Raw genomic sequence first — 13,731 nt, forward strand, 5'->3', positions numbered from 1 at the left:
AAAGGTTTAATTAAAGCTTTTCTAGAGAATGTACTAATTTAGTTACCAAGTCAGCAGTATTGGAGCTAGAAGAACCAACCTCTTGGGTTGAAGAAATGGCAGCACCAGTCATTTTGTGCTGCCATTTTTCAGTAGGTCCCCACAAGAGTTTAACCCTCTGGCCTTTGATGTCAGTCCAGGAGGAGAGCTCAAGCATGGCCTTCTCAGCAGCTAGACGGGTAGTGTAAGTGAGGAAGGCACAGGTGCCTCCTCCTCGGTGGGGGAAGATAACAATAGATTCGATTTCACCATAGGGGCAGAAATGGTCTCGGATGTCCTGCTCGAGGACACTGGAGTTAATAAGTCTACGGATGTAAAGAGTTTTAATACTTTGATCCTCTGGTGGTTTCAAAGGGCCCGTGTTACAAGCTCTTGCAAGCACCTCGAGTACAAATGGGTTTTCTAACCTGCGGTGAAGAAAAATACATGAAACACACAAACAAACAAAGACTCGAGAATATATATACATCTATATATGTATGTAGAATAGCTTACCCAGAACGACCATGACAATCTAAGCCTCTGTTGATCTCATGGCGGTATAGACACATGGTACCTCTTGTACACTGGCGACCAGCGTCGAATAAAGGACAAATTGGTATGCAGTCTAGTTTCCTACTTTTATCCTCAATTTGGGCCATAAAAAACTACATTGAAGACAAACAATCAATATATCACCAGACCACGTAGATACAAGCAACTAGACGAAATTGGTAGCGCTAACTAATTCCTAAAACATAAGAAGAAGATTTACTCCAATATACGTACGTACAGAAAACATCAACATTTAATATGTACTTCGAAATTTTATTAAAATTATATGATTTTGATCAAGTACATGCAAGATTTTACAAAGGCCATACTAGAACAAAACTTCATGCCAGAATTGTTATCAGTTTTGTTAACTAGTTGTCCAACGGATCTCAATGTGAATAATGCCGTTTCTGGAATTGATAAGATGGTATTTCTGGTTGATCCTTCCATTGTCAACTACATCGTCCAGATTTATGTCTACATGTCCTAGTTCCTCCTATACAGAGATTAAGCAAAGGTATAATAAGTTGAAATGTCTCTGTCTGCTTTAACAGAGATTTTAACAGGCATGAGATCTTTACCTTGGATCGAAAGTGAAAGCCGGTTCCTTTACTCATGACCTCAACGCGTATACTCTCTTTCACTGGAGGCTCCTCTAGTGTAAACTGGAATTCCTCGTTCCATCGAGGGTCTCGTGTTTTCTTCAGCATCTGATCAAGAAAAAGGTAGCCAATATAACTCAAAATAGTTCTTAAGTAGCTTCTCAGCAAAATGCAGATTTAGAATTTTACCTTAGTTTTCTTCTTTTCTCCTCTGAAGAGAACAACAGCATAAGGGTTCGAGTGTTTCTTCTTGCCCTCGACATCTTTTGCAGATTGGACTGCAACCGAGAGTAGACCGGCTTGGCTGAGAAAATCATCGTCCTCTGATGATTTCTCTTCTCTGCTCTCTTTTCTACGCTTAATGCTTTCTTCTCTGAATGGCACATACCTGAGATCAACCTCTAATCTTCCTCTTTTTTTCTTGTCTCCAGAATCCATAACAACATTTGAGTTCTTAATCAGATCAAGATTAAACTCCTTCCTCTCACCCGGGTTAATCTTTTGCAAAGGGATCATCTGCATTCCTAATCTGTCGTGCCCACCGACCTATACAGATACAGAGCCGCTTTAGTAAGAATGGCATAAAATGTTGAACTAGAGAAGAAATGGGATCATTAGATGCATGGACCTTGTCCCAGTCAAAGACTTCTAGTTGAAGGACTTGTGAGTTTGGGTCCTTGACGATGAGCTTAAAGTGTTCGTTCCATTCCGGGTTTAAGTTCCTCTTCTTTATGGTGGTTTTCTTTGCTGGAAGCTTTTCTCCAGTTAAGCTAAGCTTGACATAAGGGTCGGATGTTCCCAACAAATCCTTCTTGAGGAGATTACGAGCTCGAAGAATGCTCACATGTAGTAATCCAACAGGCTTCTTTACAGACGCTCTACATCAGAATTAAACTTATACATCATCAGAGGAAAAGAAACAGAAAGATCTTCTGATTTCTAGTTGATAAACCTTGAGACAACACTTACGTTGAAGAATCAAGAATAGGTATCTCAAGCACTTGTGGCCAATGGTACATGCTTGAAACTTGCCTTTTAATAGTTTCCTGCAAAAATCATTAGATAAAGATAAGTTCTCTGTAACGAGACCGATGAATGAGCATCTCATTTGACTAGATAAACCAACTCCTACCGATAGGAGGATCATCAATGCAGCACCTGAACATATCTGTAGAGCCCCGGTATGGACATGAGATCTCCACCAAGCACTTTCAATCCAAAATCAACATGTGGCTGCAAAAGAGAATCATGTTTAGCAGAGCAGGCCACTTTCAATCTATTTTGTGTCACTCTTGTGTGAGAGGTAGCTTACCTTTTCCATTAACGAAACTACAACCATTCCGAAACAAGGGAATGTCGGCAGAAGAGGCTTCAAAGCTACACGCACTATTGCAAAAAACTGGAGATCTACTAGCTGCAAAGTTAAAACATTTAGATATTCAGCAGTGGAGATGCCTATGTTCCATTCTTTGACAGTTTCACTCTCACTGACCTGAACTCTAATTCGTAAAGACAGAACCTTTAGCACCAAAACAATGTTGGGATTGCCTGCCCATTTGATTGATGGTTCAAACAGAAGCTCCTTCTCATTGGTCTCATAGAACTTAACACCTGCAGGAGGAATCTCTTAACCATTAACACCTGAGAAACAACGGTAAGAGATCACAAGAGCTAAATGAGACAAGGATTTGCCGTGAACTGTAGGTGGAAGCGTTCCAAGACTCAAATTTTCGAACTCAATGGATTCTATACAGAAGGTGCCAATATAATCTGCAAATAAAGGTTGTACAGAACTCCGGATGATCCCGCAAACAGCCTTATCGAGGTAAGGCCACATGTATGAGATAAATTTGTTGAACCAGTCCACCTTAATGTAAACAATAGAAACCAGAATCAGTCAAGTAAAGTAATCTAGCTTAGATGCTTAAGTCTAACAACAGAATCCTATTAAAATGTGACTCACTCTTTCATAATCTGGATTCTTCATCCATAATGGAATGTCTGGTAAAAGATCAAGAAGAACACTGATACTAGTCTCAACTAGTGGCCTCGCAGGTGGATACTGCAATGTGTTAAATCATTAACCCTCAGATTCATAAACTAAGTAGATGTAATCAGTAATTATATGAACAGTAAACGAAAGTCTCAAACTTTGATGAAAAGTAACAAGCTTTAATTCAAAACTAGGCTCTCAGATTCACCATCTTCAAACAAACAGAACAGGCCTCAGACATGAACGATGAACAAAATCAAAACGAAAGATGAGACAAGTGTGTTTGATTGATGTTACCTCTTGGTGTGAAGGCTGAGAATAAATCAAGACGAAGAAACCAAGGATGAGTCCGATAGGGATTCCGATTACAAAACCGATGATCCCCAACACACTGGTGAAGAAACCCATGTTTTTGTTTTGTTTTTCCCGATGAAAATCTTTAAAGAAAAAAAAAGCAAGAGAATTAATAAAAGAAAGAACGAGTCAGAGTCAGTAATAAGGAAACACGAAGGAGAAGGAATCGGGTCCAAAACGGTAACGAAGAAGAGAGAGCCCTTCTGTTTCCAACCGCCAAAATCTTTTTCTATGTGACTAAAAGGTTTTTTCCGATTGGTTACTCTTTTTTTTTTTTGCATAAGAGAAACAAAAAAAAATCACGAGATTTCCGAAGCCGACGTGAAAATGGTTTTTATCTATCTTTTTATTTTCTTGTGTGGATTGCTTGTGATTTTGTTTGTTGGCCTAATAATCAGCTTGGATTTTTTAGCTTTCTTGGAAATAAAAGAAGATCACGATAATTAATTACTTTTATGGTCCCAACTACAAATTGTTGGACTACTATTGGAACTAACAAATAAATACACGAAATTGATTGGGTGAGTTATAATATTACCTTTTTAGTTTTTGATATAGTCAAATTTTATAGTATAACAGATTTGTTAAAATTAAATTGTATCGAAACTTCTTATAGTAATGTACTAATGTGAGAAAATCTGTGTACTGTTATTATAGTATACGCGTTTTAATACTTTTATTATTATCCTACTTAAAGAAAATACCAAATATTTTTCCGTTTTTTGGGTGTGTTTAGTTCTTTTTTTTTTAACTGAAGGATTTTGGTGAATTTTCTGTTGCCATTAAAAATATTTGTGTTTAGTTTTTTGATATTTTAATTCTTTACTTTTTTTTAAGATAATCAATGTTGGACCAACATCCCAAATGTGAACCAAACTCCGACCCGAAAGCCGCTGCTTTCAATACTTTCAATCAAATAGCGTGTGACGTGTGTTAATATCTGCATGCATTGATTATCGGACAATGACAAATATTCTATTTATCCTAAATTTTATTCTCCGTGAAGTACACATTTGGACAAACCAAACGTAGATTTGAGAAAAAAATGCGGAAAACCCAAAGTCTATCCGTGGCGAAGAATAAGAGGCAAAAACGGGGAATATAACCCAAAGTCTAAACCCAATAATTATTTTATTGATAATCAAAATCTATCACGAGAAAGACGACGTTTTGACATCTCAGTCGTTATAAATTTCAATAAATTATGTTTCCCTTGAACTGATTCACATGTCATTTTCATTCCACATATATACGCCAATCGTGTAATCTTTTAGATTATCGATCGAACATCTAAATTTTGTCAACATGTTAATGAATATCTAAGGAACGCTATCGGCTATCGCTTTTTTCAACATAAGTCTAATTTGAGAGATGTTAATCCACCGCATGTTGAGTGGTGTAAGAGAGAAAGAGCCGCCACTAGGCTACTTGTCTCCCAACAACAATATATATCCTGAATTATGAATTATGCAATTATACTTTTCTGGTCATTCAATTATTATTACTTTTGTTTTGTTCAAAATCTTTAGTGTACTACTTTCAAATTTCAACATCCTTCTTTATTTATTTCAACTTTTTTCTCAACATTATCGTTTCTTTTTTGCTGTCGATAACAACAACTTGTTGAGTGTCTTGCAAAGATTAGCCTTTTATGATTCCCCGTTTGATTAGATTTTAAGGCTTTCCGTTAACCTTTAACAGTTAACAAAGTGTGGAGTGCCTAGCAAAGACAATTGTGCTTTGTTGCGCGGCAACGTCAGCAACGATTTTAGACTTCTACTTCTGATGAGAGATACAGTGCGTTGCCATGTTGAAAAAGAAATTAAAAGGAAAACATAACACATTATACGAGAAAGAAGTTTAAAAAAAAAAAAAACTGGTTGAAACTAATCGAATATTTGAAGCATTTTTTATATCTACTAGAAAGTAAGTTTTTTAATGGCTAAAAACGAATAATCCTATTCATTATTTTAAATCAAACACTAATAAGATGTTCTTAAACATTTCAACTAGTTAACCCCATTGTTTTCCCTCTATATATATACCCACCAAGGCACAAACCAACCCACTCACTCACATTATTTAAAACACATGTTTTACTACTTGTCTACATATATCTATATAATCATCGTAGAAATCGATACTTGAGGCCAGCCCAAAATCACACTCGAGTCGAATATATATATATATATATATATCTTAATCCGGCTCGTTATATAAAAGCTCCAGACTTGTCACTAGGGTTGCCGTCAGATTTTGTGATCATGGAGTTTCGTCAACCAAACGCAACAGCATTGAGCGACCCACTTAACTGGAATGTAGCGGCGGAGGCTTTAAAAGGGAGCCACCTGGAGGAGGTGAAGAAGATGGTGAAGGATTATAGGAAAGGAACGGTGCAGCTAGGCGGAGAGACGCTGACCATCGGTCAGGTTGCGGCAGTAGCGAGTGGAGGACCGACAGTGGAGCTTTCTGAGGAGGCTCGGGGCGGTGTGAAGGCGAGTAGTGACTGGGTGATGGAGAGCATGAACCGTGATACGGACACATATGGGATCACCACTGGATTTGGTTCATCTTCTCGTAGGAGGACTGACCAAGGTGCTGCTCTTCAAAAAGAGCTTATTAGGTAATTCATATTCATAGTTGAATCAGACGAAAAATAAATAGAATCATAGAAAACTAGGTTTAGAAACCCGTACATAAACTAGTTTTTTTAAAAAGGAATGCATATTTATATCCAGCGCCTATAGATAAAGAACAAGACATTTTATAATCTGTCTCGACGTTTTTACACCAACAAATGAGAATAATTAGTCGTACTATAAAAGTTCAAATTTCTTTAAATATGATTAAACGAAGACTAAAACGCTCTAAGTTTTACTACATTTTTAAATAAATACGACTTTTTGCCGAAAGAAAACATAGTACTTAAGATAAGAGCATTTTGTGTTCTAATGAAAATTAAACGTTTCTGCATTCTCTATTCTTTTGACTGTCTTATACTTTTATTGAAATAAGCTTTTTTTAACTTTTGTAAATCAGCTTTAACGAAAAAAGAATGTAGTGACTAGTGGAGCACGGAGGCAAAGTTGCTAGCTTTGTACACCTTTTTTTTATTTTTGTCTTTTGGGTTGTAACTTAGATAAGAAGAGGTCTCAGTCCGTAAAAAGTTTAAACGGTATCGATTAAAATTGTTTAAGCTAAAAGAGGTAGTAGTCGAAGTTATTAAATGCATTATATTATATAGTTGACAAAAGTAATTAAAAAATAAATGTAATGGTTTAAAACTGACGGATCCCAAATTATATCAACCAGGTATTTGAACGCCGGGATATTCGCTACCGGCAACGAAGATGACGACAGGTCAAACACGCTTCCCCGGCCGGCTACTAGAGCAGCGATGCTCATCCGTGTAAACACCCTCCTCCAAGGCTACTCTGGTATACGCTTTGAGATCCTCGAAGCCATCACAACACTCCTCAACTGCAAAATTACACCGCTCCTTCCTCTCCGAGGCACCATTACCGCCTCCGGGGATCTCGTTCCGTTATCCTATATCGCTGGATTCCTCATCGGGCGCCCCAACTCCCGATCCGTGGGCCCCTCTGGCGAGATCCTCACTGCCTTGGAGGCCTTCAAGCTCGCTGGAGTATCGTCTTTTTTCGAACTCAGGCCTAAAGAAGGGCTTGCGCTCGTGAATGGGACTGCGGTGGGGTCTGCTTTAGCCTCTACGGTACTGTACGATGCCAACATTTTGGTGGTTTTCTCCGAAGTTGCTTCCGCCATGTTTGCAGAGGTTATGCAGGGGAAACCAGAGTTTACCGATCATCTTACGCATAAACTCAAGCACCATCCTGGTCAGATCGAAGCCGCCGCTATCATGGAGCATATTCTAGACGGAAGCTCTTATGTAAAAGAAGCTCTACATCTCCACAAGATTGATCCGCTTCAGAAACCTAAACAAGATCGGTATGTTCTTGGGTATCAAGCAACTAGTTTCTTGTAACTCAAGTAACCCTTTTGATTTGCTTTCTGATTAAATTGACTTATAGTTTCGTGTTTAAATTAACAGTTACGCTCTGCGAACATCTCCGCAATGGCTTGGACCGCAGATTGAGGTGATAAGAGCAGCGACTAAGATGATCGAACGTGAGATAAACTCAGTAAACGATAACCCTTTGATCGATGTTTCAAGAAACAAAGCTATCCATGGTGGGAACTTCCAGGGGACACCAATTGGTGTCGCCATGGATAACACTCGTCTAGCACTTGCTTCTATCGGGAAGCTAATGTTCGCTCAGTTCACTGAACTCGTAAATGATTTCTACAACAACGGGTTACCCTCTAATCTATCTGGTGGTAGAAACCCTAGTCTTGATTACGGGTTAAAAGGCGCAGAAGTCGCCATGGCTTCTTATTGCTCAGAGCTTCAGTTCCTAGCAAATCCTGTGACGAACCATGTCGAAAGCGCTTCTCAACACAATCAAGATGTTAACTCTCTTGGGCTGATCTCGAGCCGAACGACAGCAGAAGCTGTGGTTATCCTCAAGCTCATGTCAACGACTTACTTGGTAGCTTTGTGCCAAGCCTTTGATCTGAGACACCTTGAAGAAATTCTCAAGAAAGCGGTTAATGAGGTTGTGAGCCACACTGCCAAAAGCGTTCTAGCAATCGAACCATTCCGCAAACACGACGATATTCTTGGAGTTGTCAACCGCGAATACGTCTTCTCCTATGTTGATGACCCAAGCAGCCTCACTAACCCTTTAATGCAGAAGCTGAGACATGTCCTCTTCGACAAAGCTTTAGCTGAACCGGAAGGCGAGACCGACACGGTTTTTCGGAAAATCGGAGCGTTCGAGGCCGAGCTGAAATTTCTCCTCCCTAAAGAAGTGGAACGAGTCAGGACAGAGTACGAGAACGGTACATTTAATGTGGCTAACCGAATCAAGAAGTGTCGATCGTATCCGCTGTACCGGTTTGTGCGGAATGAACTCGAGACGAGGTTGCTAACCGGAGAGGATGTTCGGTCACCGGGAGAGGATTTTGACAAAGTCTTCAGGGCTATATCTCAAGGAAAACTCATAGATCCTCTGTTTGAATGTCTGAAAGAGTGGAACGGTGCTCCGATTTCTATCTGCTAAAACGTTTCGTCAGATCTCCATATATCGAGAATAAACACACCATTCGAAAATATTTGGTTGTGTAGTAATCGTCTTGCCTTCGCCTTTTCAATAATGTCCTGTTTTTTTTTTTTGGTTCAAACGTTCTGTTTCTTTTATGATTATGTCGTGTGGTTGTGGTGGTTCGGTTATGGGTCAATCTTGTTAAACATATCTTTGATCTTCTTATTTTACGTTTTACAATTACCGAAAATTTATTCATCTTTGATAATCTTCTCATACTACTTTTACCAAAAAAAAAAAAAATTCATACTAAAGATCAATATCATGTTAAAATTTAGCTAGTAAACTCTTCCAATATATAGAGATTCTAAATCCGATTTTTTTTTGATCCGAATATCCTAATTTGTTTTATAATAATATCTGATCATGTCTATATTTTTCAACAACAGACTAAAAATATAATATAACAAAAACACAAGACCATTATAAGACGAAATTAAGAACACTAAGTAAATGGACTGATAAAACAAAACAAAAACAAGTCCAGTAGGACTGCAACAATAAAACGTAAAGGCACGAAGTCCCTGAAGAAGAATCTCAAACCAAGAGCTTAGATTCCTCTATGATGATTTCTCGTAGCCACAATGGCCCCTCCCGTGCAACATAAGATTGGTAACGATGATCTCTCGTGAAACTTGTTGCTATTTCATTAGCCACCCGATTACATTCAGTTGCAGAATTAACTATAACTGAAAACTCAAAGGCATCCAAAAATCTTCTAATGTCTGAGATCAAGTGTCGAAAGAGGGGGTATCTATGTGGGTAACGCATTGCTTCCACTACTTTTTGGGATGATATCTCAAAGATGATCTTGTTTTGTCTAAGGTTACTTAAGCTTTCTACTGCCCATAGTAGGCTCAAGAGATCCGCTTCAAAACGTGATGCAATTTTCGAATATGATCGACGACTATGGAACAGAGGTTTACCTGAATGATCACGAAGAATCCAGGCGGCCCCACAGTTCATCTCTTGTTTAATCCAAGAGCATCCAATGTTACACTTACCAAAACTAAGCATCGGGCTTCTCCAAGTATGATGGGTATGAGAAGATGTGGAGAGGGATGTATTTGTTGCAGGTGCATCTGATTTGTTTGCTGCCATCCACGTCTCTGCATCTTCTCGGGCTTTAACCAAAATACTGTTAGCATCATAGCGCTTCCCTTCAAACACAAATGAGTTTCTGGACTTCCATATATGCCACAAAAGCCAAGGAAAAACTTGTGTATTATTGGTGAGACTGTCACGTCTTTCAGCACGATTAAGAAGGTGAAAAAGGTTTAAGAAAACTGAGTTTTTAGAGAAACCCATCTCGGGAGCAGGGATATTAGAGAGTCCCCAAGATTGTTTTGCCACATGACAATGGAAGAGAACATGGCATATGGTTTCAGTTTCCTTCCCACACATTTTACAAGTTAGGTCTATGTGGATACCTCTCGATTGCAATCTGTCTGAAACTGCTAATGCTCCCGCTAGAGCCTTCCACATGAAATGTCTTATCTTAGGCATGGTTTGGACTTTCCATAATCGTGACCATAACTTCTTCTCAATTGGAGGAAGAGAAGTGATTGGAAATTCTTGATGCTCAGGAAGTGCTTCTAATAGTTTATAACCACTTTGAGAATTATAAAGGCCATTCTTTGAGAAGCTCCAAACATATGAATCTTGGAGGTCAGTCGACACTCTTAGAGAGAGAATATAATCAGCATCTTCCCGAATAAACAAATGTCTCACTCTATCTTCGTCCCAGTGTCCCGTGTTACGATCCAACAGATCTGATACTCTTAGCATAACGTCTCTGTTCCGTTGCAAACTTGTCGGCGGTCTCGGGTAGTCATCAGGGATCCATTTTTCTATCCATACCCATGTATTTTGTCCATTTCCAATAGATTTCCTCAAGCCTTTTTTCAGTAACTCTCGACCATGGATTATGCTTCTCCAAGCATACGATGGTCTGGTGCCTACACCACAATCCAAGAAGGATTTTTTCTTAAAATAACGGCTCTTTAGGAATCTCGCTAGAAGTGATTGTGGCTGGTCTAAAAGTCTCCAAGCTTGTTTGCATAAAAGTGCTTGATTGAATTTGACAATATCATGAAATCCAAGGCCACCGTCTTCTTTTTTCTTGCATAGTTTTTTCCAAGCTACCCAAGGTATTTTATTTCGATCATTTCCACTGCTCCACCAAAATTCTGTCATGACACTTGTGAGCTTTTTGCACAGATCTTGCGGTAACTGAAAGCATGACATCGCATAAACAGGGAGTGCCAAAGCTATCGATTTTAACAGAACTTCTTTACCACCTTGTGATAAAGATTTCGCAAACCATCCATGGAGACGCGATTGAAGTTTCTCTTGAATGAAATTTAAGAGCTTCCTTTTAGATCCACTGAAACACTCGGGAAGTCCTAAATATGATCCTTCTCCCCCCTCTTTTCCAATTCCAAGAATCTTTTTAACCACATGTTTTAATACCTCCTCTACCTTAGACCCAAAAATAATAGATGACTTGGAATTGTTGATGACTTGATCCGAGGCTTCCCCATACAGTTTCAAGCAACGCATGATCTCTGATCCCTCATTCGCTGAGGCTTTGCACAAGAGGAGACTATCATCAGCAAAAAGAAGATGGTGAATTGACGGGCCAGAATCAGCAAGTTGTATCCCGTTTAGCCTACCACTTACTTATGCCTTATTTAGTACATTCACTAAAGCTTCTGCACAGAGAATAAACAAAAACGAAGATAGTGGATCTCCTTGTCGAAGGCCACGATCCGGTTTAATATATCCATGAGATTGCTCGTTTAACAAGACCGTGTAAGTAACTGATCTAATGCAGCAACTAATCCACTTTATCCATCGATGGTCAAAGCCCATTTTCTCCATTAGTCTCTCCAGAAAGCACCATTCAACCCTATCGTACGCTTTGGACATATCAGTCTTAATCGCCATAAACTCCTTAGAAACAACATCGTTAGTCCGCAAAGCATGAATCAATTCATGAGCGATAATGATATTATCAGTTATTACACGCCCTGATACAAAAGCTCCTTGTGTATCTGATATGATCAAAGGAAGGATCTTCTTAAGCCTCTCACACATGATCTTGGAGATAATCTTGTAATGCACTGAACATAAGCTTATTGGTCGCATCTCTGACATTTTCGATGGGTTCTTCACTTTCGGTATTAAACATATTTGGGTATAATTCCATTCTATTGGAAAGGAAGAGGAGCTAAAGAATTTTTGGATTTCTGCTGTTACACTTGGCCCCACTATACTCCAGAAATGTTGATAGAAATCACTCGTAAAGCCATCTGCTCCTGGCGCTCTACTTCCTTTTATGCTAAAAACTGCTTTTTTTATCTCCGACTCTAAGACTGGCGCCGTTAAAGCTTCGTTCATAGATGGTGTGAGCCTTGCTTCAAAGCCTTCAAGAAGGGAATCTAAATTTTGTGGCTTTGAGCTGCTAAAGAGCTCTCGAAAATAGTTTATGGCAATCTGTCCTTTGGATCCTTCTGAAAACTGTTCATCACCCTCTTCATCCACAAGCATCAAGATCCTATTTTTTACCTTTCTACTCTTCACACAGTTATGAAAGTAACGAGTGTTTCTTTCCCCTGTGTTAAGCCATTGTTCCCTGCTGCAATGTTTCCAGAATATCTCTTCCTCTTTATAAGCAAAAGCTAACTCAGTCTTTGTCCTCTGCATTACGTTGGGGTCTGGGTGCATTTTAGAAACTTCCTTCTCAAGAGTCTCTTTTAACTTCACCATCCTTATCTCAGAGTTAGTATTTGATGATCTTTTCTAACGATATAATTCTGATCTACATCTTCCTATACGTTCTGCCAAAGAGATCTCTATATCTTGTTGTCCACCACACCATCCTCTTTTCACTACGTCAACAATTCCTGGTTTTGATAACCACCGCTTATCAAAACAAAACCTTCCTTTGGCATTAACACTTTGCTCCGAAGCAAAGGTAATCAAAATAGGTCGATGATCTGATGCCCACATATCAAGATATTCCATATGAGCTCTAGGAAATAATTGAAACCATTCGTCATTACCGAAACTCCGGTCAAGCCGACATTGAATCCATATTTTATCTCGCCAGCCTGCCCAAGAAAACCAGTTTCCAGAACTTCTTATCTCTGCCAATTTGCAATTATGAGCCATGTTACGAAAATCCCAGAAAGATGATTCATTGCGGAGAGGTCCTCCCATTTTCTCGGTATTGGTCATCAATTCATTGAAGTCACCAAGCACTACCCAAGCTTCATTTCTACCAATGCCAATCCCAGAAAGTTGTTCCCATACTAACTGTCTAAGAGCTCTCACTGGATCGCCATAGACACAAGTGAGGAAAAACATCATTGACCCTATATTCACCTTCAAGTCAATTATGCGATTATCAGCACTCAACACTTCAACCTTGTAGCAATTCTTCCAAAAAACGGCTAAGCCACCACTCAATCCTACTGGATCAACCATGAAACAGTTATCATAACCTAAAGAGTCTTGTAATCTCGTAACATACTTCTTTTTTTGTTTAGTTTCCATGAGAAATAGAAAATCTGGAAAAAACGTTCTTTGCATCTCCCTTAAACGACGGCCTGTCTCAGTGTTCCCAGCCCCTTGACAATTCCAACTTAGTATACTCATTGGAGTCTCAACAACTTCTCAATAACCTTAGAAATTTGCTCGGACTTGAACAATTGCTTTGGTAGATTTTATAAACACAGCTATCTATCTTATGCAATTGACTTTCCTTTCAAAGCTTCACTAACTTATCAATAAAGTAGAAAACCAGAGCAAATCCAGATGATGAAGGTTTGTACAAGCAAACCCTAGGCGATCTCAACCAAACTCTGCAAACTAATATGCAACCCACAAGATTAATCCAAACTTGTTGAAAACACAAAAACTTATCCTAATTCCGGCAGAAAACGAGAATATCTCCGGTCTTCAAGCTCCGCTCACTCTGAATTTGATGGAAACTCTTCGTGAGAGAGAAGTTCATAAGCCC

At 39.0% G+C, this 13,731-nt stretch overlaps 3 protein-coding genes and 1 pseudogene across 7 annotated transcripts; 1 reads left to right on the top strand and 3 right to left on the bottom strand.

The window, feature by feature from the left end:
• Window positions 1-4: 4 nt before the first annotated feature.
• On the bottom strand, window positions 5-680 carry AT5G04210 (CCCH-type zinc fingerfamily protein with RNA-binding domain-containing protein; the record flags this gene model as incomplete). The annotated part of the gene is made up of 2 exons (NM_120503.2): window positions 5-446; window positions 535-680. The coding sequence occupies 2 exons, from the start codon at window positions 678-680 to the stop codon at window positions 11-13; spliced, it is 582 nt and encodes a 193-aa protein (NP_196041.1). The 3' UTR covers window positions 5-10.
• Window positions 681-3,900, bottom strand: SYTC (Calcium-dependent lipid-binding (CaLB domain) family protein). Of its 3 annotated transcripts, none has more exons than NM_203000.2 (11): window positions 3,466-3,900; window positions 3,139-3,237; window positions 2,868-3,042; window positions 2,668-2,786; window positions 2,488-2,589; window positions 2,334-2,408; window positions 2,145-2,221; window positions 1,804-2,053; window positions 1,365-1,721; window positions 1,155-1,283; window positions 681-1,069 (listed from the first exon to the last, which is right to left on the bottom strand). In NM_203000.2, the coding sequence occupies exons 1-11, from the start codon at window positions 3,574-3,576 to the stop codon at window positions 941-943; spliced, it is 1,623 nt and encodes a 540-aa protein (NP_974729.1). In that variant the 5' UTR covers window positions 3,577-3,900; the 3' UTR covers window positions 681-940. The 3 variants fall into 3 exon arrangements, with proteins under 3 accessions (NP_974729.1, NP_568135.1, NP_001331162.1); NM_120504.2 differs by having other exon boundaries at window positions 2,308-2,408; NM_001342755.1 differs by having other exon boundaries at window positions 3,139-3,379.
• A 1,624-nt stretch (window positions 3,901-5,524) lies between these two features.
• On the top strand, window positions 5,525-8,913 carry PAL3 (phenyl alanine ammonia-lyase 3). 2 transcript variants are annotated; one of them, NM_120505.4, is made up of 3 exons: window positions 5,525-6,145; window positions 6,835-7,488; window positions 7,592-8,913. In NM_120505.4, exons 1-3 carry the CDS (start codon window positions 5,787-5,789, stop codon window positions 8,661-8,663), a joined length of 2,085 nt encoding a protein of 694 aa, NP_196043.2. In that variant the 5' UTR covers window positions 5,525-5,786; the 3' UTR covers window positions 8,664-8,913. The 2 variants fall into 2 exon arrangements, with proteins under 2 accessions (NP_196043.2, NP_001190223.1); NM_001203294.1 differs by having other exon boundaries at window positions 5,590-6,145; window positions 6,835-7,500; window positions 7,592-8,854.
• Window positions 8,914-9,242: 329 nt separating this feature from the next.
• On the bottom strand, window positions 9,243-13,367 carry AT5G04235 (annotated as a pseudogene; the record flags this gene model as incomplete). The annotated part of the gene is made up of 1 exon: window positions 9,243-13,367.
• Window positions 13,368-13,731: the final 364 nt, after the last annotated feature.

This window comes from Arabidopsis thaliana, chromosome 5 (assembly GCF_000001735.4).
Source record: "Arabidopsis thaliana chromosome 5, partial sequence".
NCBI lineage: Eukaryota > Viridiplantae > Streptophyta > Magnoliopsida > Brassicales > Brassicaceae > Arabidopsis > Arabidopsis thaliana.

Bases quoted from the DNA above. Each gene is read 5' to 3' on its own strand.
- SYTC (NM_203000.2), bottom strand. From the start codon at position 3,576: ATGGGTTTCTTCACCAGTGTGTTGGGGATCATCGGTTTTGTAATCGGA. The intron at 3,043-3,138 runs GTGAGTCACATT...GTTTACATTAAG, and splicing joins AGAATCCAGATTATGAAAGA to GTGGACTGGTTCAACAAATT. The intron at 1,070-1,154 runs GTAAAGATCTCA...ATCTCTGTATAG, and splicing joins GCTTTCACTTTCGATCCAAG to GAGGAACTAGGACATGTAGA.
- PAL3 (NM_001203294.1), top strand. From the start codon at position 5,787: ATGGAGTTTCGTCAACCAAACGCAACAGCATTGAGCGACCCACTTAAC. The intron at 6,146-6,834 runs GTAATTCATATT...TATATCAACCAG, and splicing joins CTTCAAAAAGAGCTTATTAG to GTATTTGAACGCCGGGATAT. The intron at 7,501-7,591 runs GTATCAAGCAAC...TTAAATTAACAG, and splicing joins CAAGATCGGTATGTTCTTGG to TTACGCTCTGCGAACATCTC.